Genomic DNA, 23,664 nt, shown 5'->3' with positions numbered 1-23,664 from the left:
ATTCTCCTCTCCCTCTTCCCCACCGATCTACTCCTCATTCTCTTCCCCCATCAATCTTCTCTCCTCTTCCTCTCCCCACCAATCCACTCCTCTCTTCCCCCGCCCCCACACCACCAATCCTCTCTTTTCCAGCCCCCCCGCCAACACACACAATCCACTCTCCTCGTCCTGATCCCCGATCCACTTTCCTCTCCCCGACCTCCTCCTGATCTCTCTCTGCCCCACACCCCACCACTCCAGCTACCAACCAATCCCCTGACCTTCTCTGCACAGAGCAGAGGAAAGCGTGGTAGTGCAGGCCCGCAGGTGCGGCACAATTGGGTACGAAGCATGTTTGACCGGATCAAGTGCGCATATGCAGTAAATATAGGATCGTCACAAATAAATCCAATGGGGAATTTAGGAGAAACTTCTCTAACCAGAAAGTGGTTAGAATGTGGAACTCGCTATCACAAGTAGTTGAGGCAAATAGCATACATATATTTAAGAGGAAGCTAGATAAGCACAAGGGCGAAAGAAATAGAAGGACATGCTAATGCTAATAGGGTTAGATGAAGAGGGTGGCAGACTGCTCAAATGGAGCATAAATGTTGGCATAGACAAGTTGAGACAAAAGCACTGTTTCTGTGCTGTAGACTATATAACGATATGACTTCAAGATCTACATGCTTGCTTTCAAATTCCTTCATGGCTTCACCCATCCTAACTACCAAAATCCTCCGGCTACACATCTCCAGAAGCACCTCGAGACCAGATTACTTATTTTATGCTACCTCCATTCCATCATCGGTGGCTCCACTTTCAGTTTCCAGTGGCAGATGGGTTGATAACCCATGGGGTTCATAGGGTTAGAAGAAAGGTGGAAGGAGGCTCAGAAACCAGGAGGCTGTAACTAGTGGGGTACGCAAGGATCAGTCTATCTTACAATCTATAGCAATGACTTAGATGAGGGAATCGAGAGTAATGTATCCAAGTTTGCTGACGATGCAAAACTAGGTGGGAAAGCAAGTTGTGAGGCTGCTGCAAAGGGTTACAGACAGGATAAGTGAGTGGGCAAGAACATGGCAGATGGCATATGGAGCTCAAGTTTCAGCCTGAGTTGCTATTTTTTTGGAGCAACTAGTTTAGAATGGAGCATCTTAGAAATTGCAATTCTTGGCATTTAGTTTGCTCCAGTTCTATTGAGTTAGAATAGTTTCATTTGAGAACAGATTTTTTTTCCCAAAATGGGGTGTGTCCAGCCACTTACGCCTGTTTGCAAGTTTAGGCAGCGAAAACTTACTCCAAACTAACTTAGAATGGAGTAAGTGTAGATTTTTGTACGCTCAGAAAAACCTTGACTACATTTTAGAAATTAGGCATAGGAAACGAGAGTTGGGGGTGGGGGGGGAAGGGAAGTTTACAAACATGAAACACATCACTTTTACAAATAAAGAGCCACCATCAATAAATCAATCAAAAAAAATAAAAAAAAAAATAAAACAATCTAAATAAAAAATTATATTTCTACTCACCTACTGCAGCACCAGGAGCCCTCTCCAACAGCATGCTGGAACGGGCCCCCCCACCCAGTGTCTGTCTCTGTCAGAAACACGAGAGGGGGAGGCGAGGGGGGTGGGAGGAGAGGGGGGGGGGGGGGAAGAGGGGAGACGAGAGGGGGAAGAGGGGAAACGAGAGGGGGAAGAGGGGGGGGGAAAAAGAGGGGGGGAGGAGGCTGGGAGGCTGAACGGGAGGGGGTAGGCTGAAAGGGGCACCGCTGACGACGAAAAAGCCGCCGGGCCGTCACCGCCGACACGACGTGGAGGGAGGGAGTGGGGGTGGGGGGGGGTGGCGGGGGGCAGAGAGAGGCTGAACTGGAAGGGGAGAGGAGCTGAACGGGAGGGAGGGTGGCCTGAGTCCCGATCTTTGCCCGGGGAGACCTTTCGACCAGGGCTCGGGCCGGCGTGCTTCGGGCCCCTCCCACGCAGCCTCGGGGGCGAGGAGCTACTGCACATGTGCACACACTCTAGCGCGCATGTGCAGAGGTCCCGGCACTGTTTTCAGCACGGGACCTGGCTCCGCCCCTGACCCCTTGTGCTAGGCCACGCCAAGCATGAAGACGTCCTGAGGAGACCGGAGAATCACAACCTAAATTTTCAGCGCCCTTTTTATTCCAGAAAGTCAGCGCACCTTATGGAGAGGCTCCGTTTTTTTTTTTTTACAGAAGGTGGAAACTTGGGCCCACTATGTGGAGAAGTGTGAAGTTATTCAATTTGGTCGGAAAAATACAAGGGAACGCGTCACAGCTAATCCTGTTCTCACACAGTATCTATGCATGCAAACTTCCCAGCAGCTGTTAATGAATCACGATCAGTAGCAAGAATTTAGGCTGGTTAAAAATAAAGAACAGCTATTTGGGTACGGTTCTGGAGCACAAGTCACTGCCTCCAGGACAGTATCAATGAAAAATATGCAACAATTTGAATTTAATTGCAGCAAATAACAGGATTTTATAAACCAAGCTCCAACCATTGCTGTGCTTAGCCTACTTACAAAAGGACTATCAACCAGCAGTACTAAAGCCTCAGCTTGTGCTTCAGCATTCCAATTCCATTTGCTCTTTCTAGTTTCTACTTAAATAAGGAGGAAGAACAGGTGGACTTAATGTAGGAAAAAATAGGAACTGCACATTAAAGCATGACCAATTCTCAAAGCTACTGGAATGGAGTGTCAAATTACCAATAGATACTCTTATCCAATGTCAGGGAGTTAGAGAGAAAGAAGGATTAGTTTGAGAGAGAAAAAGAAAAAAAAATGTCAAACTTGAATTACCCTCCTACCCTCAGATTGTTCTTTGGGCTCCAGCCGGGTGATGCTGGGCGCTCGGGTGGGAGGGACAGGGGTCGACAGCAGTGGGTTTAAAACAAAGCTGATTTATTTGCCATCGGAGAGTCTATGAGGAATATGAGGTATGACGAATGTTTGTGGCAGAGGAGCAGTGAGAGATCGTGGTGGGAAGTGGCAAATGTTTGTGGTGGTGTGAGATTGTGGCGGAGGAGCGACGAATGTTTGTGGCGGAGGAGCAGGGAGAGATCGTGGCGGAGGAGCGACAAATGTTTGTGGCGCAGGAGCGGCGAGAGATCGTGGCTGAGGTGCGACGAATGTTTGTGGCGGAGGAGCAGTGAGAGGTTGTGGTGGAGGTGCGACGAATGTTTGTGGCGGAGGAGCAGTGAGAGGTTGTGGTGGAGGTGCGACAAATGTTTGTGGCGCAGGAGCGGCGAGAGATCGTGGCTGAGGTGCGCCGAATGTTTGTGGCGGAAGAGCAGTGAGAGGTTGTGGTGGAGGTGCGACGAATGTTTGTGGCGGAGGAGCAGCGAGAGATCGTGGCGGAGGAGCGACAAATGTTTGTGGCGCAGGAGCGGCGAGAGATCGTGGCTGAGGTGCGACGAATGTTTGTGGCGGAGGAGCAGTGAGAGGTTGTGGTGGAGGTGCGACGAATGTTTGTGGCGGAGGAGCGGCGAGAGATCGTGGCGGAGGTGCGACGAATGTTTGTGACGGAGGAGCAGTGAGAAGTCGTGATGGAGGTGTGGCAAATGTTCGTGGTGGAGGAGCGGCGAGAGATCGTGGCGGAGGAATGGTGAAAGATCGTGGCGGAGGAACGGCGAATGAGGGTAAGGGGCCCAGAAGAGCCAACGGCCCAGGGGCAGCACGGGTCAGCCCACACTGCGATGTATGCGCGCACTAGGTCCGTGCAGCAGAGCAGGTCTCCGGTCATCCTGGTTAATCCTTGCCACTGGATAAAGGCCTAGCTCTGTCAAGCCTGTGTGGTGGCTGATATGCAACGGTCACATGTTAAAAAAAATCCACGCACAGGCATCTTCCACCCTTCATTTGGAGTTCAGGACTGGAATAGCGGGTCCTTCATTGAAACATTTGTGAACCCTTGTGGAAGCAAGTCATCCTTGTTCGAGGGACTGCCTATGGATGATGATGAGATGCTGTTTGTGTGAAGCAAACAGTGAAACGGCACAAATTAACGAGCAAATTCCGGAGATTCTCAACTCATGGCACAGCTCTTAATATCCTGAACTTGCTGGCCAATTTACAGATTAATAATGCCGTGCGTCATTAACACGCTGATATTTTTCCAGCAAGTTCCAGTCCATTATCTCTACAATGCAATCCCCCTCCTCAACGGATACTGAATTAACTTTCTTTTAAAACTGTCAATCAATTGCCTTTTCTGGGACTCTTGTTTCACATGTTCACAAGCCTACGGTAAGCTTTGTCCCCCTAATTTCCAACATTGCTCAAAGCTAATGAATTTTATAGGTTAACTTATACATGTTAACTGAGTGTAATGTATCTTAAATTAGTTCTTATACCCATTGCAGTTATCTAGACTAGCAAATTCAATGTTCATTACTTACCAATGATCATCAGGGTGAAGTTATCATTGCTGCAAACGTTTCCCACAGCATTCCTCGCACAGCAGTAATAAACACCATTATCATCAGGACTAGCACTTTTCAAGGTTAAACTGCGTTCTTTGTTGTTAAACGTGTAATGGCCTGTATCTGTTAACTGGATGCCATCTCTGAACCATTGCCAGTTGGGACTGAAGTTTGAAGAAATAAAAACAAATGACATGAGGCAAAGTTCAAAGGCAATGATGAAAATACATGGAAGACAGGAATTGGATCAAAGTGATGGAAGAACAATGTTGAATTACAACGAGGTTGTGAACTATTTTGTTTGGCCGAGGAAGCAATAAACTCGAGGCCAAAAGCTGAAAAAATAAGCACAAGACTCAAAACCATTTACCCACAATTATTGCAGAAACAACACAAAGAAAATGTATTGAAGGAAAACAGCATGAAAGAGATTTACATTGAAGCAGGAAAGCAACAGTGTGTGTGAAGATGCAAGTGGCCTGGGGCTCTACGAGAAAGGTAGATAATTTTACATCAGGAGTTAGTGGCATCATACAATCCCACTACTGCACTGAGAACCAACAGTTTATCTTGTTTTTAAAATCAGCTGCATGATTGAGCAGATTAAAATTAAACTGAGATTTAGAAATCACTACTATATAGTTTTAAATGCCACTGAGGATGTCTTAGACATCCAACCTGTGCAGTTCTTCGATGCAGCATCTTAAATGATTACAGGGTGTTTATTCCTATTTTTATTATCTGGAAGTGCATTCTATGTACATGTTTTGAACGTGTAAAAATTACATTTGAATCATACAAATTCAGAAAAAGATAAAACTGAAAATGAGTTGGCAGGACACTTCAGTCCCATGGAATGCACACTTGTGCCATGTGGGAACTCCAGGACGCTTCCCATGTCCTGGACAACCACGTGCATAAAGTGTCATCAGCTGGAGGAGTTTAAGCTCCATGTTTCAGAGCTTGAGCAACAGCTGGTATCACTGTGATGTATCCATGAGACTGAGAGCTACGTGGACAGCACGTTTCAGGAGGTGGTCACCCTGAGTGTGCAGGCAGGGAGGGAATGGGTGACCGTCAGACAGAGAGGACCAAGCAGGTAATGCAGAAGTTCCAAGTGCATCTCACTCTCTAACCATACTGGTTTCTCTGGAGAGTAAAGCCAAAGCCAAGTCCACAGCACCACAGGTGGCTCAGCTGCACTGTGGGGGGGAGGGGAGGGGGGGGGGGGGGAAAAGGAGGAAAATCGGAAAAGCAATAGCGATAGCAGATTCAATAGTTAGGGGAACAGACAGGCGTTTCTGCGGCCGCAGATGTGATTCCAGGATGGTATGTTGTCTCCCTGGTGCCAAAGTCAAGGATGTCACTGAGCGACTGCAGTACATTGAGGGGAGAGGATAAACAGCCAGATGTCATGGTCCAACATAGGTAGAAAGAGGAATGTGGTCTTGCAGGCAGGTTCCAGGGAGCTAGGAAAGAGATTGAAAAGCAGGACCTCAAAAGGTAGCAATCTCCGGATTACTCCCTGTGCCACGAGCTAGTGAGTGTAGAAATAGGAGGATAGAGTAGATGATTGCATGGCTGGAGAGATGGTGCAAGGAGGGCTTTAAATTCTTTGGACCAGTTCTGGGGGAGGTAGGACCTGTACAGGCCAGATGGGTTGCACCTCAACAGAGCCGGGACCAATGTCCTTGGGGACGGTTTAAACTAATTTGGCAGGGGCACCAGGATGTACCATTATAAAGGAGAAACAAGGTACACAAAGGATTGGGAGAGACAGATAGCACTAGAGTAAGAAATAGTATGGTATTAGGTGGGGAATCAGACTGAGGGAATACAAGGTGGTCTAATATAGGTTTACAGTGCGTGTGTGTAAACACATGAAGCGTGGTAAATAAGGTTGTGAGCTGCAGGCGTAAATAGACACATGATATTGTGGCGATAACAGAGACGTGGCTCAAAAAAGGGCAGGTTTGGGTACTAAATATTCCTGGAGAGTAGGTGTTCAGAAAAGATAGGGAAGGAAAGAAAGGAGGTGGGGTGGTAGTATTGACCAAGGAGAATATTAGTGCTGGAGAGCGAGGATGTCCTGGAGGGGTCATGGACAGAATCTATTTGGTTAGAGTTAAAAAAACAATGGATGTACCATTACACTGCTAGGTATATTCTATAGGCCACCAACTAGTGGGAAGGATAGAGGGAAAATTTACAGGGAAATTACAAGAACTATACAGTAGTGAAAATGGGGGACTTCAACTATCCTAATGTAGACTGGGATAGTAATGCTGTAGACAGTGTGGCGGCCCTGACCTGCAAGAGACCATCAGCGGCAGGTCGGGGACATAAAAGGAGCATACCACTGCAAGGTACAGCGCTAACCGGTATGGGAGGGCGACAGCTCTGAAGAGGGCAACTGGATTGGATATCACCATAACCCAGGTCGGTGATTGGAGCGGCGGCAGATATAGCAGGAGCGGCAAGGTCGGGGTGAAGGAGCGGAGAGAGATTGCAAAGCGATGTGATCGGGGCCCAGGAGAGGCGTGAGTTTGGGGCCCAGAAAAGGCGAGGGCCCAGGGACAGCACGAGCCAGCCCACATTGCGATGTGTGTGCACATTAGGTCCGTGCAGCAGAGCTGGTATCCAGTCATCTTGCTTTATCCTTGCCACTGGACCAAGTCCTAGCTTTGTCAAGCCCATGTGGTGGCTGGTGTGCAATGGCCACCAGAGGTTAAAAAAAATCCATGCACAGACATCTTCCACCCCTTCAATATGCAGTTCTGGACCTGGAATATTAGGTCCTTCATTGAAACACCTGTAAACTCATCCCTTTTTGGCATGGAAGCAAGTCATCATCGATACGAGGGAGCGCCTAAGAAGAGGAAAGTGCAGTGAGGAAGAAGAAATTCTGAAGTGTGTTCAGAAGAACTTTCTTGATCAGAAAGTTTCCGGCCCAATGAAGGAGGAGTCATTGCTGGATCTGCTTCTGGGGAATGAGGTGGGTCAAGTAGAGCAAGTGCCGGTAGGGGAATATTTAGGGAACAGTGATCATAGTATCATAAGGTTTAGACTAGCTATGGAAAAGGACAGGGAGAAATCTAGAGTAAAAATACTTAATTGGAGGAAGACCAATTTTATTGGGTTGAGAACGGATCTGGCCCGGGTAAATTGGAATCAAAAATTAGCAGGTAAACTGTAAATCGAACAATGGGCTGCCTTTAAAGAGGAGATGGTTCGGGTACAGTCGAGGTACATTCCCACGAGGGGGAAAGGTAGGGCAATGGACGCCCAAGAGTAAGATGAACCAGAAAAAGAGCATGCATGTCAGGTTGAGAATACGAGTGAGAACTATGCTGAATATAGAAAGTTTAGAGGGGATGTGAAAAAGGAAAGAAGAGGGGCAAAGAGTGAGTAGGAGAATAGATTGGTAGCTAACTTAAAAGGGAATCCAAAATTTTTCTGTAGACATATAAATAGTAAACCAGTAGTAAGAGGAGGTACTAGAAAGGCAGGCTGTACTTACAAAGTAGATAAGTCACCAGGACCAGACAGTATGCATCCTCGGATGCTGAGGAAAGTAAAGGTGGAAATTGCAGAAGTACTGGCCATAATCTTGCAATCCTCTTTAGACACGGGGGTGGTGCCGGAGGACTGGAGAATTGCAAATGTTACAGCCTTGTTCAAAATGGAGTAAAGATAAACCCAGCAACTACAGACCAGTCAGTTTAACCTCAGTTGTGGGGAAGCTGATAATCCGGGACAAAATTAACAGTCACTTGGACAAGTGTGGATTCATTAAGGAAGGCCAGCACAGATTTGTGAAAGGCAAATCATGTTTAACTAACTTGTTTGAGTTTTTTTAATGAGCTAACAGAAAGGTTGATGAGGGCAATGCGGTTGATGTGGTGTACATGGACTTCCAAAAGGCATTTAATAAAGTGCTAGATAATAGGCTTGCCAGCAAAGTGGAAGGGATAGTGGTACCATGGATACGAAATTGGCTAAGTGACAGGAAATAGTGGTGAACGGTTGTTTTTCCAGACTGGAGGAAGGTACACAGTGGTGTTCCCTCGGGGTCGGTACTAGGACCACTGCTTTTCCTGATATGTATTAATGACTTGGATGTAGGTGTACAGGGCACAATTTAAAAATTTTCAGATGAGACAAAACTTGGAAATATAGTGAAGTGAGGAGGATAATGATAGACTCCAGAGGACATAGATAGGCTGGTGGAATGGGCGGACAAATGGCAGATGAAATTTAATGCAGAAAAGTGAAAAGTGATGCATTTTGGTAGGAAGTTCGAGGAGACGCAATATAAACTAAAGGGGATGCGTGAACACAGAGACCTGGGGGTGTACGTGCACAAATTGTTGAAGGTGGCAGGGCAGGTTGAGACAGTAGTTAAAAAAGCATACAGGATCCTGGGCTTTATAAATAGAGGCAGAGAGTACAAATACAAGGAAGTTATAATGAACGTTAAAAAACACTTTTCCGACCTCAACGAGAGCATTGTATCCAATTCTGGGCACCGCACTTTAGGAAGGATGTGAAGGCCTTAGAAAGGATGCAGAAAAGATTTACAAGAATGGTTTCAGGGATGCGGTACTTCAGTTACATGGATAGACTGGAGAAGCTGGGGTTGTTCTCCTTGGACCAGAGAAGGTCGAGAGGAGATTTAAAATCATGAGGGGTCTAGACAGAGGAGAGAGAGAATCTGTTCCCATTAGCAGAAGGATCGTGAACCAGAGGGGACAGATTTAAGGTCATTGGCAGAAGATCCAAAGGCTACATGAGGAAAAACCTTTTTACGCAGTGAGTGGTAATGATCTGGAATGCACTGCCCAAGAGGTTGGTGGGGGCAGATTTAATCGTCACTTTCAAAAGTGAATTAGCCAAGTACCTGATGGAAACAAATTTGCAGGGCTACGGGGGAAAGGGCAGGGGAGCGGGACTAGCTGAAGTGCTCTTGCAGAGTGTAGGCATGGGCTCGACGGGCTGAATGGCCTCCAGATGTCAGCTGTGGCTCAGTGGGTAGCACACTCGCCTCGGAGTAAGAAGATTGTGGGTTTAAGTCCCACTTCAGGGACTTTGGCACATAAATCTAGGCTGACACTCCAGTGCAATGCTGAGGGAGTGCTGCACTGTCGGAGGCACCATCTTTCAGATGAGACATTAAACCGAGGTCCTGCCCGCTCCCTCAGGTGGATGTAAAAGATCCCATGGCACTATTTCGGAGAGAGCTGAAGTTATCCCCAATGTCCTGGTCAATATTTATCTCTCAATCAACATCACTAAAAACAGATTATCTGGTTATTATCACATTGCTGTTTGTGGGAGCTAACTGTGCGCAAATTTGCTGTCGCGTTTCCTACATTACAACAGTGACTACACTCCAAAAGTACTTCATTGGCTGTAAAGTGCTTTGAGACAACCGGTGGTCATGAAAGGTGCTATATAAATGCAAGTCTTTCTTTTCTTTCCTTCTGTGCTTTAACCATTCTCTAGTTCTAGGGGGCCTACTCACAAGCATCAGCCATGGATTTAGAGTGGCGTCATCTCAAAAATTAGTAAATTTTCAAAAAAGGTGACATTTGGCATGAATTCATGAGAACAATCTGTATGTAACTGTTTAGGGAGACAGGTGGAGAAGGGGGGGAAACACGATACTGCAGTTAAGATAAACCGATTATAAGGTGAGTTGGATTGCAGTTTTGAAGAATTGTAGAAAGAAAAATCTTCAGCTGATAAGTGACGAGGAAATCTTTTAAAGCCAACATATCAAAGAACGGAACGTCAATCATTATTCCGAGTTTTAATACTAGTTGGACATATAGGTCAATCCACTGGTTAGATATTGGAACGTTGCTGTGAAAATAAATCCCAATGTGAGTTGACTTAATTACCAATTTATAGTCTTTTTTTTTTACCTGCCAGGATAACAATTTATAGTTGCCACGAGCAGTGGCTTCCATAATATACCACGATCATTGACTTCCACTTTACAATGCTTAACTGAATACAATTTTAATCAAAAATTATGCTGTCTCTACCACCTAACCACTGGAACTGTTCAATATTGGAAGGGCTCTCTTACCGGGGGTGTCCATCAATGTGACAGCGCAGAGTGATTGGAGCTGATGTTTGTATTTCAGACACGCTGGGTGGATCTTTCAAAATCACTCCACCAGTCTCTATCCCTGAAATAATGAAGATAAAATTTAATGAACTAAAAACGTAAAAACCAGGTGCACTGCTCAGAAACTGGGTTCTCATACCTCTCACTGATCACTGGGTCCTGCTGTATCTTGTATTGCATACCGACAATTCACTTTCAATCTCAGCATATCCTTAGTCAGCACAAGTCCTGCTCCTCCTGCCCACCCTTGCGCCATGCATACTTGACGGCACTAGCCTACACAAGATCAGTTATTGATAAGAAAATTTAACTTATAATTCTGATCATGATACACATCATGGGCTAAACTCCAATTCATTGTAGTTGCACAGCTGGTATTGCATCAGAGAACCACTGCCATGCCGGATAGGAATCTACAGTGCCTTCAAGTCATGCAGTAATTCTCCAAAACCATTAACTAGCAACAAGGACAGATCATGAAAAGGAAGAAATGTTTAATGTAATGAGATGAGACTGTTTGAAGTTATGTTTAAAGTACGTTTCAGGGTAGGGCTAGCTTTTCAGTGCTTCTATCCCATCTGTCTGAGGGAAGAGAAAATCCCTAGATTTAGTGAAAACTATTCCACTAAGAATGCCCATGTAGAGATCAGCCACAAGCATGCAATTATCACCAATGCCACAAATTCAGATCATCAGTTCAGCACTGATCTCACAAAACATAGGTCACAAAACACAGTTGAGGATTCACATAGTTATGGAACCTTCTGATGTAACACTGAGGAACATTTTTACCATACAAGTTTCAGATCTTCACCTGCCACAACTACATTGACTTCCTCAATTATTTTGGGTCTCTATTAAAGTGCAGCTCCTTGGTATTCCATGAGGATTTAGCACTGTAAAAGTCAACATTGGTTTAATCTTTAGAAACAAACAGCAGCGTGGCACTGCACATTTCAAGAATTTGTACAACGGTGGAGCGAGGTCACAGATCTGATCAGTCACCCGTTTCAGTTACTGACCTGAGGTGTACCTAGCTAGGGGCCCGAGACACTCCCTGCTAGGGGAAGGAAAATCTGACTCTGCCATTTGTCAAGTCACCCTTCATGTTGCACAGTAGCCAAGAACAAAAACAAGTCGCAAAACAAGGAGAAACTACTCTTTTTGGAGGGATACGTAGCCTGAGCAAAAATGTTTGTCTAGTTACAGAATACTAAGAGCACGAATTGAAATCCTCAATAGCTTTGTTGGTGAATGCAATGTATGATGGAGCCAGTTTCTGCTGAATTAGCTATTTCCATCAGGGTGGTAGTTAGAATGCTACAAGTGGAATCCTGGATTATGAAGGATAAAAATAAAAATCAGCCAAGCTCCAGATCACTGTCCAGTGGTTCGTGCTGCCAAGTCTAGACATGTAAATAATGGGTGAGGAGAATGATTGGCCTTGGCTGAGATACTTATTCCACAGTCAAATCCCGGCAACACTCGCTAACTAGGTTTAAACAGAAATCATTTTTGACGAGGTATGAAAAAGCCATGGCGCTATATCCCAGTCGAAAGCAGTGGGAAGGGGCGGAAAAAGAAAATGGACAAAAAGGTGAGCAAAAGACTAAGCAACATCCAGAGCAGCAACATTTACCAGAACCTGAACAACATTTAAGTACTCAAATGTCAATTTTTCCCAGTAAATTCAACCATTCACACTTAGTGCCGAGGGCTTTTGCAATGGATTTGGGGTCGGCGAGAGACCTATAAAGACCCAACGCGGCGGCAGTCGGGAGCAGCGTGTGGAGGTGCGTGGAGAGGCACGAGTTCCGGGGTCGGCGAGAGGCCTGTAAAGGCCCAACGCGGCGGCAGTCGGGAGCAGCATCGAGGAGGTGCATGGAGAGGAGTGAGTTCCGGGGTTGGCGAGAGGCCTATAAAGGCCCAATGCGGCGGCAGTCGGGAGCAGCATCGAGGAGGTGCATGGAGAGGCATGAGTTTCGGGGTTGGCAAGAGGCCTATAAAGGCCCAACGCGGCGGCAGTCGGGAGCAGCATCGAGGAGGTGCATGGAGAGGCCTACCGGTGCAGCTACAGGGAGAAGGCAAAAAAGAAGTCGAAAGAAACAGAAAGGTGACGTCACAGTCGAGGGGGTAAGTGATTGGCTGGTGATTGGCGAGTAGTTTTTCTTTTTTCTCTTCTGTAACAGTGAGTAAACTTTAGCATTGTTGTTGCCTATCTAAGGGTTAAGTCATGGCAGGACAGCTCGGTCACGTGTTAGGCTCCTCCTGTACCATGTGGGAACTCAGGGACGACTCCAGTGTCCCTGATGACTACGTGTGCGGGAAGTGTATCCGCCTCCAGCTCCTGACGGACCGCGTTGCGGAGTTGGAGCTGAGGGTGGATTCACTCTGGAGCATCCATGATGCTGAGAATGACGTGAGTAGCACGTGTAGCGAGTTGGTCGTACCGCAGGGAAAGGGTCCACAGCCAGATAGGGAATGGAAGACCAGCAGGAAGAGCAGTGCAAGGAAGGTAGTGCAGGGGTCCCCTGTGGTCATCCCCCTGCAAAACAGACACACTGCTTTGGGTACTGTTGTTGGGGATCACTCATCAGGGGAGGACAGCAGCAGCCAAGTTCATGGCACCGTGACTGGCTCTGTTGCACAGGAGGGCAGCAAAAAGAGTGGGAGGGTGATAGTGATAGGGGATTCAATTGTAAGGGGAATAGATAGGCGTTTCTGCGGCCGCAACCGAGACTCCAGGATGGTATGCTGCCTCCCTGGTGCAAGGGTCAAGGATGTCTCGGAGTGGGTGCAGGACATTCTAAAAAGGGAGGGAGATCAGCCAGTTGTCGTGGTGCACATTCGTACCAACGACATTGGTAAAAAAAGGGATGAGGTCCTACGAAACGAATTTAAGAGCTAGGAGCTAAATTAAAAAGTAGGACCTCAAAAGTAGTAATCTCGGGATTGCTACCAGTACCACGTGCTAGTCAGAGTAGGAATCGCAGGATAGCGCAGATGAATACGTGGCTTGAGCAGTGGTGCAGCAGGGAGGGAATTCAAATTCCTGGGACATTGGAACCGGTTCTGGGGGAGGTGGGACCAGTACAAACCGGATGGTCTGCACCTGGGCAGGACCGGAACAAATGTCCTGGGGGGAGTGTTTGATAGTGCTGTTGGGGAGGAGTTAAACTAATATGGCAGGGGGATGGGAACCAATGCAGGGAGACAGAGGGAAACAAAAAGGAGACAAAAGCAAAAGACAGAAAGGAGATGAGGAAAAGTGGAGGGCAGAGAAACACAAGGCAAAGAACAAAAAGGGCCACTGTACAGCAAAATTCTAAAAGGACAATGGGTGTTAAAAAAACAAGCCTGAAGGCTTTGTTGTCTTAATGCAAGGAGTATCCGTAATAAGGTGGATGAATTAACTGTGCAAATAGATGTTAACAAATATGATGTGATTGGGATTACAGAGACGTGGCTCCAGGATGATCAGGGCTGGGAACTCAACATCCAGGGGTATTCAACATTCAGGAAGGATAGAATAAAAGGAAAAGGAGGTGGGTAGCATTGCTGGTTAAGGAGGAGATTAAGGCAATAGTTAGGAAGGCCATGAGCTTGGATGATGTGGAATCTATATGGGTAGAGCTGCAGAACACCAAAGGGCAAAAAACGTTAGTGGGAGTTGTGTACAAACCTCCAAACAGTAGTAGTGATGTTGGGGAGGGCATCAAACAGGAAATTAGGGGTGCATGCAAAAAAGGTGCAGCAGTTATAATGGGTGACTTTAATATGCACATAGATTGGGCTAACCAAACTGGAAGCAATACGGTGGAGGAGGATTTCCTGGAGTGCATAAAGGATGATTTTCTAGACCAATATGTCGAGGAACCAACTCGGGGGGAGGCCATCTTAGACTGGGTGTTGTGTAATGAGAGAGGATTAATTAGCAATCTCGTTGTGCGAGGCCCCTTGGGGAAGAGTGACCATAATATGGTAGAATTCTGCATTAGGATGGAGAATGAAACAGTTAATTCAGAGACCATGGTCCAGAACTTAAAGAAGGGTAACTTTGAAGGTATGAGGCGTGAATTGGCTAGGATAGATTGGCGAATGATACTTAGGGGGTTGACTGTGGATGGGCAATGGCAGACATTTAGAGACCGCATGGATGAACTACAACAATTATACATTCCTGTCTGGCGTAAAAATAAAAAAGGGAAGGTGGCTCAACCGTGGCTATCAAGGGAAATTAGGGATAGTATTAAAGCCAAGGAAGTGGCATACAAATTGGCCAGAAATAGCAGCGAACCCGGGGACTGGGAGAAATTTAGAACTCAGCAGAGGAGGACAAAGGGTTTGATTAGGGCAGGGAAAATGGAGTACGAGAAGAAGCTTGCAGGGAACATTAAGACGGATTGCAAAAGTTTCTATAGATATGTAAAGAGAAAAAGGTTAGTACAGACAAACGTAGGTCCTCTGCAGTCAGAATCAGGGGAAGTCATAATGGGGAACAAAGAAATGGCGGACCAATTGAACAAGTAGTTTGGTTCGGTATTCACTAAGGAGGACACAAACAACCTTCCGGATATAAAAGGGGTCAGAGGGTCTAGTAAGGAGGAGGAACTGAGGGAAATCCTTATTAGTCGGGAAATTGTGTTGGGGAAATTGATGGGATTGAAGGCCGATAAATCCCCAGGGCCTGATGGACTGCATCCCAGAGTACTTGAGGTGGCCTTGGAAATAGCGGATGCATTGACAGTCATTTTCCAACATTCCATTGACTCTGGATCAGTTCCTATCGAGTGGAGGGTAGCCAATGTAACCCCACTTTTTAAAAAAGGAGGGAGAGAGAAAACAGGGAATTATAGACCGGTCAGCCTGACATCGGTAGTGGGTAAAATGATGGAATCAATTATTAAGGATGTCAATAGCAGCGCATTTGGAAAGAGGTGACATGATAGGTCCAAGTCAGCATGGATTTGTGAAAGTGAAATCATGCTTGACAAATCTTCTGGAATTTTTTGAGGATGTTTCCAGTCGAGTGGACAAGGGAGAACCAGTTGATGTGGTATATTTGGACTTTCAAAAGGCTTTCGACAAGGTCCCACACAAGAGATTAATGTGCAAAGTTAAAGCACATGGCATTGGGGGTAGTGTGCTGACATGGATTGAGAACTGGTTGTCAGACAGGAAGCAAAGAGTAGGAGTAAATGGGGACTTTTCAGAATGGTGGGGTACCGCAAGGTTCTGTGCTGGGGCCCCAGCTGTTTACACTGTATATTAATGATTTAGATGAGGGGATTAAATGTAGTATCTCCAATTTTGTGGATGACACTAAGTTGGGTGGCAGTGTGAGCTGCGAGGAGGATGCTATGAGGCTGCAGAGCGACTTGGATAGGTTAGGTGAGTGGACAAATGCATGGCAGATGAAGTATAATATGGATAAATGTGAGGTTATCCACTTTGGTGGTAAAAACAGAGAGACAGACTATTATCTGAATGGTGACAGATTAGGAAAAGAGGAGGTGCAACGAGACTTGGGTGTCATGGTACATCAGTCATTGAAGGTTGGCATGCAGGTATAGCAGGCAGTTAAGACAGCAAATGGCATGTTGGCCTTCATAGCGAGGGGATTTGAGTACAGGGGCAGGGAGGTGTTGCTACAGTTGTACAGGGCCTTGGTGAGGCCACACCTGGAGTATTGTGTACAGTTTTGGTCTCCTAACCTGAGGAAGGACATTCTTGCTATTGAGGGAGTGCAGCGAAGGTTCACCAGACTGATTCCCGGGATGGCGGGACTGACATATCAAGAAAGACTGGATCAACTGGGCTTGTATTCACTGGAGTTCAGAAGAATGAGAGGGGACCTCATAGAAACGTTTAAAATTTCGACAGGTTAGATGCAGGAAGAATGTTCCCAATGTTGGGGAAGTCCAGAACCAGGGGTCACAGTCTAAGGATAAGGGGTAAGCCATTTAGGACCGAGATGAGGAGAAACTTCTTCACCCAGAGAGTGGTGAACCTGTGGAATTCTCTACCACAGAAAGTTGTTGAGGCCAATTCACTAAATATATTCAAAAAGGAGTTCGATGAAGTCCTTACTACTAGGGGGATCAAGGGGTATGGCGAGAAAGCAGGAATGGGGTACTGAAGTTGCATGTTCAGCCATGAACTCATTGAATGGTGGTGCAGGCTAGAAGGGCCGAATGGCCTACTCCTGCACCTATTTTCTATGTTTCTATGAATATTTATTTCAGACTGGGGCGGAGGGTGTGAGACCAAGTTATGAGAAGTAAATGTATCCACAATTTTCTGCTCAATTTCATTATAATATAATTTCATTATATTGAATAGTTAGCATAAAGCATACAGACTTAGAGTGAATGCATTCAGAATAGAACTGAGATGGGATGCTTTCATCATCAATTACTGTTGATTTGTTAGTTTGCGTTTTAAATAAGTCATTGCAGTTTACAAGTTATTTCATTCAAATTACTGGATAATGTGCAAAAGGAATTAGTGAACAAAACAGGTTGTAGTTATTGGGAGTAGGCTGTAACAAAGGCTGGGGGCAAGGCCTGCTGTTGTGTCAGCGAATTAAGCTTTGAGTGAATAATGTGCGTGTCTTCCTGAAGGCTGTGTTTCTAAGGATATTGCCTCACAATAAGCCACAAAACTTGTGAGGTCCCAAATTCCATCCCTAGTCTATACTGGGTCAACCAATTTCAGCCAAGGCAATGGCAAAGGAACAACAAGAGGCTTCAATATCCTTGGTCTGGTGGTTGGAAGGAGGAAGGAAGAAAAATATATCAGCCGCTGTTATCGTTCTTGATTGTTATTCGGGTGTTCCTATGGCATGTGTGGATTACAGGCAAAGACAGAATTGCACTCTGCATGTAGTGCCATGGCCAAAGAGCTTGCTATAACTCAGGTTCGCATACAAGAAGAATGTCACTTGGATATGGTAATAGAAATCTACAAAACCATAAGTCAACACCTCTGAAAAGGAAGAGTCATAAAAGAAAAGTCTGAATTTTAAAGTTAGTCTGTGAGTTAACAGACTCTGAATAACTATATTTCAGAGAAACTGCAAATGCACCTTTGGATGGAGTCCCCATTAAACTGGAAGATTGAAGTTCTCATTAAAGCAACATTCCAGTCAACTACCAGAGCAGCAATCTTATGAATATAACTTTCTCATTGGAATATCAAAATGACAGTCCAATGGACAGCTGTAACTCTCCAATTCAAAGCCCCCTGCTTGCTGAGATGACGATCACAATTTGCAAAACACTAACCAACAGCTGACACTCTTCTGCTTCTTCACTGTCTGTAAAGAACCAACATCTCATCAAATGGAAAGTAAAACATCACTCTTCTATAGAACTGAACAATTGGTTTCTAAGTCAGCACCGACAGCATCAGTTATCACTCTCCATTAACAGAACAAACAGAATGTGGTTGCACTAGAACAGCAATTACTCCATTCTACCGGGGCTGGTTTTAATTTAAGCAAATTGCAATTGTCTGCATTTGAATAATTATACATATTGCAAAAGTGTCAGCAAGTATATCCAGAAGTTAGAAAGTTAATTTTGTTAATCTTTAATAGCCCATAATTTGAATAAAAAGCTACAGCGATTTTAGTGAAATGGCACATTGGAATAACAATTTCACTGAAGGCCAGAGTGACCAGAAATGTCACGGTCAGAATTTATTTTCCAGATTTATTATCCGGGATCAATAAACACAGAAAATTTCTAGTCCCAACTCCAAAGTTACTGGGCCTGATACTGGACTCAAGTAACACAGCCTTGTCTTCTGTCTGTCTCAATTATAGCTGGAAGCTCCCAATAAAATGAAAAGTAGTGCCCATTAGCAATCTGTGCAAGCACCATCAAGGACTGCAGCAGTTCATGCAGTAGATGCACCACCACCTTTCCAGGACAATAAATGTGGCCTTGCCAGAGTTGTCCATAGTCTGAGAATAAAAAGTCAGGATTTTTTTCCATTTCCCCCAGTTCATTAACACTTTTCTATTCTAGTCTTTTCATTTTCCCCAGTATGCATTTTCCACTATCCAATTTCTTTCAGAATTTTCTTTACATCAACAATTGGCAACTCTTCCCACAGGTTATTTATTAGTGTCAGGTTTCTGAAAATGTTCTTCTTGTCCTCAACATAAATCCATTTGAACTTGGAGCCTTTATGGTAATTTGAGACTTGCCTGACCCAGATAGCACCCGTACTCACATTTGATATTGAAGGATGCCGTTGCTGTTTGAGCTTCCTCTCCGGTGACTGTATTCCGTGCTATGCACTGAAAGTCTCCACTGTCCTCCGTCCGATTCACTGCTGTGAACTGCAGGTTGCTGCCTTCAATGAAGCGCCTCTCAGAAGTCTTTACAGGCTTCCCATTTAAGAGCCACTCAAACACTACATTTGTTGGAATCTCAACCTCACAGCGGAGAATTGCACTGCGCCCATTCAAAGCATCCTGGGAATAGGGCTCCTTGGTGAAGAGAATTATCGCCTGCACACAGCATACTGGAAAAACACAATGAGAGTAATTATTACACATTCATCCATCCCAGGGGTTGGTGCAAAAAATCAAGAGGGGAAGGGACCTGAATGCTGGAGAATGGTGCACAGTGTTCTTTCACCTCTGGGCTTGCTTCTGAATTCATGCCAGAATGTTAGAACAAAAGTCACCTTGCGAACTATGGGGTCCCAATAAAGCAAGTTACTGTGTTACATCTAATCAATGATACACGTGAACTGTGACTGCTTAGTGGTACAGTATCAAAGGAGCTTTACTCAGGACGTAACCTTTCTGTATTTAACTTGAACAAAATGTGACACCGAGCCACATAAAGACATATTGGGACAGATGACCAAAAGCTTGGTCAAAGAAGTTGGTTTCAAAAAGAGTGTCTTAAAGGAGAGATGTAAAGCGGCAGAGGTTTAGGAAGGGAATTCCAGAGCTTAGGCCACCAATGATGGAGTGATTAACTGGGATGTGCAAGAGGCCAGCATTGGAAGAGTGCAGCGATCTCTGATGATTGTAGGGCTAGCGGAGGTGCCAGATAGGGAGGGGCAAGGTCATGGGGTGATTTGAAACCAAGGATGAAAATTTTTGAAATCGAAGCTTTGCTGGATCAGGAGCCAATATAGGTCAGTGACCACAGGGGTGATGGGTGAACAGGACTTGATGCGAGTTAGGATTCGGACAGCAGAGTTTTGGATGACCTCAAATTTATGAAGAGTGCCAGCAAATGTTTGTGTTAATTTGTTTTACAAAATAATGTACATGCACGTTTTTTTCTGTGGTTGTTAATCTTTGGAATTCTCTGCCCGAGGGGGGCTGTGGATGCGGTATCTTGGAGTATATTCAAGGCTTAGAGAGATAGATTTTTGGACTCTAGGGGAATCAAGAGATATGGAGATCAGGCGGGAAAGTGGAGTTGAGGTAGAGGATCAGCCATGATCGTATTGAATGGCGGAGCAGGCTCGAGGGGACCTATGGCCTACTCCTTCTCCTATTTCTTATGTTCTTATGCTCCTATGTTGAAAGGCAGTGGGAGCTGCAGAGTGCTGTGTGTCTCGCAGCTTAAAGTGAATGTTGGTGCCGGGCCAGGAGAGCATTGTAACATAGAGTCTAGAGGTAACAAAGGCATAGTTGAGGGTTTCAGTAGCAGATGAACTGAGGCAGGGGAGGAGACGGACAATGTTAAAGACGTGAAAGTAAGTGGTCTTAATGATGAAGAGGGTATGTGGATGGAAACTCATCTCAGGGTCAAATAGGACCCGAAGGTTACCAACGGTCTGGTTCAGTCTCAGACATGGGAAAAGAACTTGGCCATTCAGTCCCTCGAGCCTTTTCCGCTATTCAATTAGATTGAGGCTGATCAGTATCGTAATTCCATCGACCTTGGTTCCATAACCTTCAATACCCTTGTCAAATAAAGATCTTAGTTTTGACATTTTCCATTGACCTAGCCTCGATAGCTTTTTGCAGGTAGTGTTCCAGATTTCCACTACACTTTCTGTTCTCATTTTAAGGCTATGCTCTCTTGTTCTGGATTCTTCTACAAGAGGAAATAGTTTCTCTCTAAATACCCCATCAAAACCTTCAATCATCTTAGATCATCCCTTAATTTCTATACTCAAGCAAAGCTTAGTCTATGCACCCTGTCCTCATAATTTAACCGTAGGCAGTTACCAGGGAGAGGGATGGAACTGGTGGCGAGAGAACGGAGATTGTGGCAGGGACCGAAGATAATGGCTTCGTCTTCCCAATATTTGGTTGGAGGAAATTTATATCCATCCAATAAGGATGTCACACAAACAGCATGACAAATCAGAGGCAGTGGAGGGGTCGAAGAGGTTGCGGTGAGATAGAGCTAGGGTCTTTCGCACACAATTGGAACCTGATGTGTTTTTGGATGATGTCACCGAGGGGCTGCAGTGTGGGAAGAGAAGCCATTGCAGGTGATTCTTTCACTGCGACTGGATAGCTACTACACGCAGATGGCTATTAAAATGATGTGCGCACCAAAAAATGAATGCCACTGTGGGAATTGTCAAAAAATAATCTTGTTCTTGCCCAAGATCTTTGCACTCTCACTTCCAGCACGATTGCTGGACAGTGATCAGGATTGGGAACCTCGGTTGATTTACCCCTAACCCATGAAAGCTGAGGCCTGCTGTAGAGCCAGTAACTGAGATAGGCTCATAAGATGCTCAAATGTTCCCTGGGTACATTTGCAGAGCTAAGAGACACAAGTGAAACGTCAAATATGCTTCTACTGGTGTCAGTCGTGGCTCAGTTGGTAGCACTCTTGCCTGAGTAACAAGGTTATGGGTTCAAGTCCCCACTCCAGAGACTTGAGTACAAAAATCTTGGCCGACACTCCAGTGCAGTGTTGCGGGAGCACTGAACTGTCGGAGGTGCCGTCTGTTGGATGGAACGTTAAATATCTGCACTCTTGGGTGAACACAAAAGATCCTCGGTGTCCTGGACAACAAGTAACCTTCAATCAACATCATTAAAACAGATTATCTGGTCCTTTTCATGTTTGTGGGAGCTTGCTGCGTGCAAATTGGCTGCTGCATTTCCTACATTACATCAATGACAGTACTTCATTTGCTGTAAAGCACATTGGGGCGCCCTGAGGTCTTTATATAAATGTAAGTCTTTATTTATTTCACTAGTCAACAGAGTTTCAGCTCTCGGCTACGCTCCCCTCCCGATATGACTTGGTGTATTCATGAACATACTGCTTACATAAGTGCAAGCTGTTGCTCTTCACCTACAAGTGGCAACGGGTTTGAGCGGCACTATCACAAAACAGTACAAGCCATAAACTTCCAATCACATCCAGCAGTTGGTTGGCTGCAGCTTTTGGTGATGGTATGATATTAACTCAGTGCTCATGCAATACAGTACAGGTTGACCCTCCCTTATCCAGAACCCTCGGGACCTGGCCTGTTCTGGATAAGGAATTTTTCTGGATGAGTGGTGGTCACGTTAAATTGGATGGTACAGGTACTGAACAAGAGGATATCGGGGCTGGCTGTGCGGCAGAAAGATCATGGGGAGGGCGGTGGATCGCGGGGTCAGGCCAGCGATTGCGGGAGTCGGCAGCGAGGAAGGACTTCAATTTGTTCATGTTGGAGTTCTGCGTATGCGCCACCCGGTGGCTGGGAATGGTTCTGAACGAGGGGTGGTTCTGGATAAAGGAGTTCTGGATAAGGGAGGTTCAACCAGTACAGATATTCCCGCTTCCAATTCAATTTACCCTCGACAATCTGTTTCCAGGCAAAACAGATTCCAAATGTACCATTTTTGTGGAGGGCGGGGGACTAGGAGACTTATTTGTACCTCCAACTCAACACACCACACTTCCTAAAATACCAGTTGAGACACAATATTTTTAAGACTATTTCTTTAGTCCAGATTCACTATAACTGGAAGTCTCTAACAGTCATAGAAAATCATAAGAATCATAGAAATTTATGGCACGGAAGGAGGCCATTTCGGCCCATCATGTCCACGTCGGCCAACAAAGAGCTATCCAGCCTAATCCCACTTTCAAGTTCTTGGTCCATAGCCCTGTAGGTTACGGCACTTCAAGTGCACATCCAAGTACTTTTTAAATGTGCCTCTGCCACCCTTTCCAGCAGTGAGTTCCAGACCCACACCACCCTCTGAGTGAAGAAATTTCCCCTCTAAAACTCCTACCAGTAACATTAAATGGTTGTTGACCCCTCTGCTAAGGGAAATAGGTCCTTCCTATCCACTCTATCTAGGCCCCTCATAATTTTATACACCTCAAAAGGGTCTCCCTTCAGCCTCCTCCGTTCCAAAGAAAACAAACCCAGCCTATCCAATCTTTCCTCATAGCTAAAATTCTCCAACCAAGGCAACGTCCTCATAAATCTCCTCTGCACTCTCATCTTTCTTGTAATGTGGTGACCAGAACTGCACACAGTCCTCTAGCTGTGACCGAACTAGTGTTTCATACAGTTCAAGCATAACCTCCCAGCTCTTGTATTCCATGCCTCAGCACCAGCTTCTAATCAAATTGCACTGAAGTGAACATTGAGCCAACTTCAAATCAAAGTTGGAACAAGCTGCAATTTAACTCTAGGGGAAACGATAATACCGATGCAAACTCTTGCATATGCTGAGGTATTATAACCCTGTCTGGTACATCGCCTTAATTTAGACAGTGCAAGTGTACTAGTTCATAGCTTTCTACTAAGAGATGTGCCTTCAATACTGAAATCTTTCAATATCAACCTGCGATGCTTCCATGTTCTCAGAGCATTTTGAGCTTTGTTTAAAGTATCTCAAATGCTATGTTTTCTAGCTGCTGTAGCAGGGTGACAGTGAACAGCAGGCTACATACACTTAGAATCATAGGGCCCCAAGTTTCCACAAGAAAAAAAAATGGGCACCCCTCCGAGCTGGGCGCCTGTTTTTTGCGCCTAAAAAAATCCTCGGTATTCTCCACCTACTTACAGGTCCTCTGACCCTCGGCGCAGCCAGCACGAGCTGTGGGGGGGGCGGAGCCAGGTCCCGGCGTTGAAAACAGTGCCGGG

General features: G+C 45.5%; 1 protein-coding gene across 1 annotated transcript in view; it reads right to left on the bottom strand.

The window, feature by feature from the left end:
- The window catches only part of LOC139267464 (inactive tyrosine-protein kinase 7-like), a 408,288-nt gene that overhangs the window by 135,114 nt on the left and 249,510 nt on the right, over nt 1-23,664 (bottom strand). The window contains exons 2-4 of the mRNA XM_070885824.1: nt 18,811-19,104; nt 10,528-10,630; nt 4,410-4,597 (exon numbers count right to left, since the gene is read on the bottom strand). Of these exons, the coding sequence (XP_070741925.1) occupies nt 4,410-4,597; nt 10,528-10,630; nt 18,811-19,104 (585 nt within the window). The remainder of the gene's footprint in view (nt 1-4,409; nt 4,598-10,527; nt 10,631-18,810; nt 19,105-23,664) is intronic.

Source organism: Pristiophorus japonicus, chromosome 7, assembly GCF_044704955.1.
Source record: "Pristiophorus japonicus isolate sPriJap1 chromosome 7, sPriJap1.hap1, whole genome shotgun sequence".
Classification (NCBI taxonomy): domain Eukaryota; kingdom Metazoa; phylum Chordata; class Chondrichthyes; family Pristiophoridae; genus Pristiophorus; species Pristiophorus japonicus.
The sequence above is the reverse complement of the archived record's forward strand: the minus strand, read 5'-3'. Positions and strand labels throughout refer to the sequence as shown.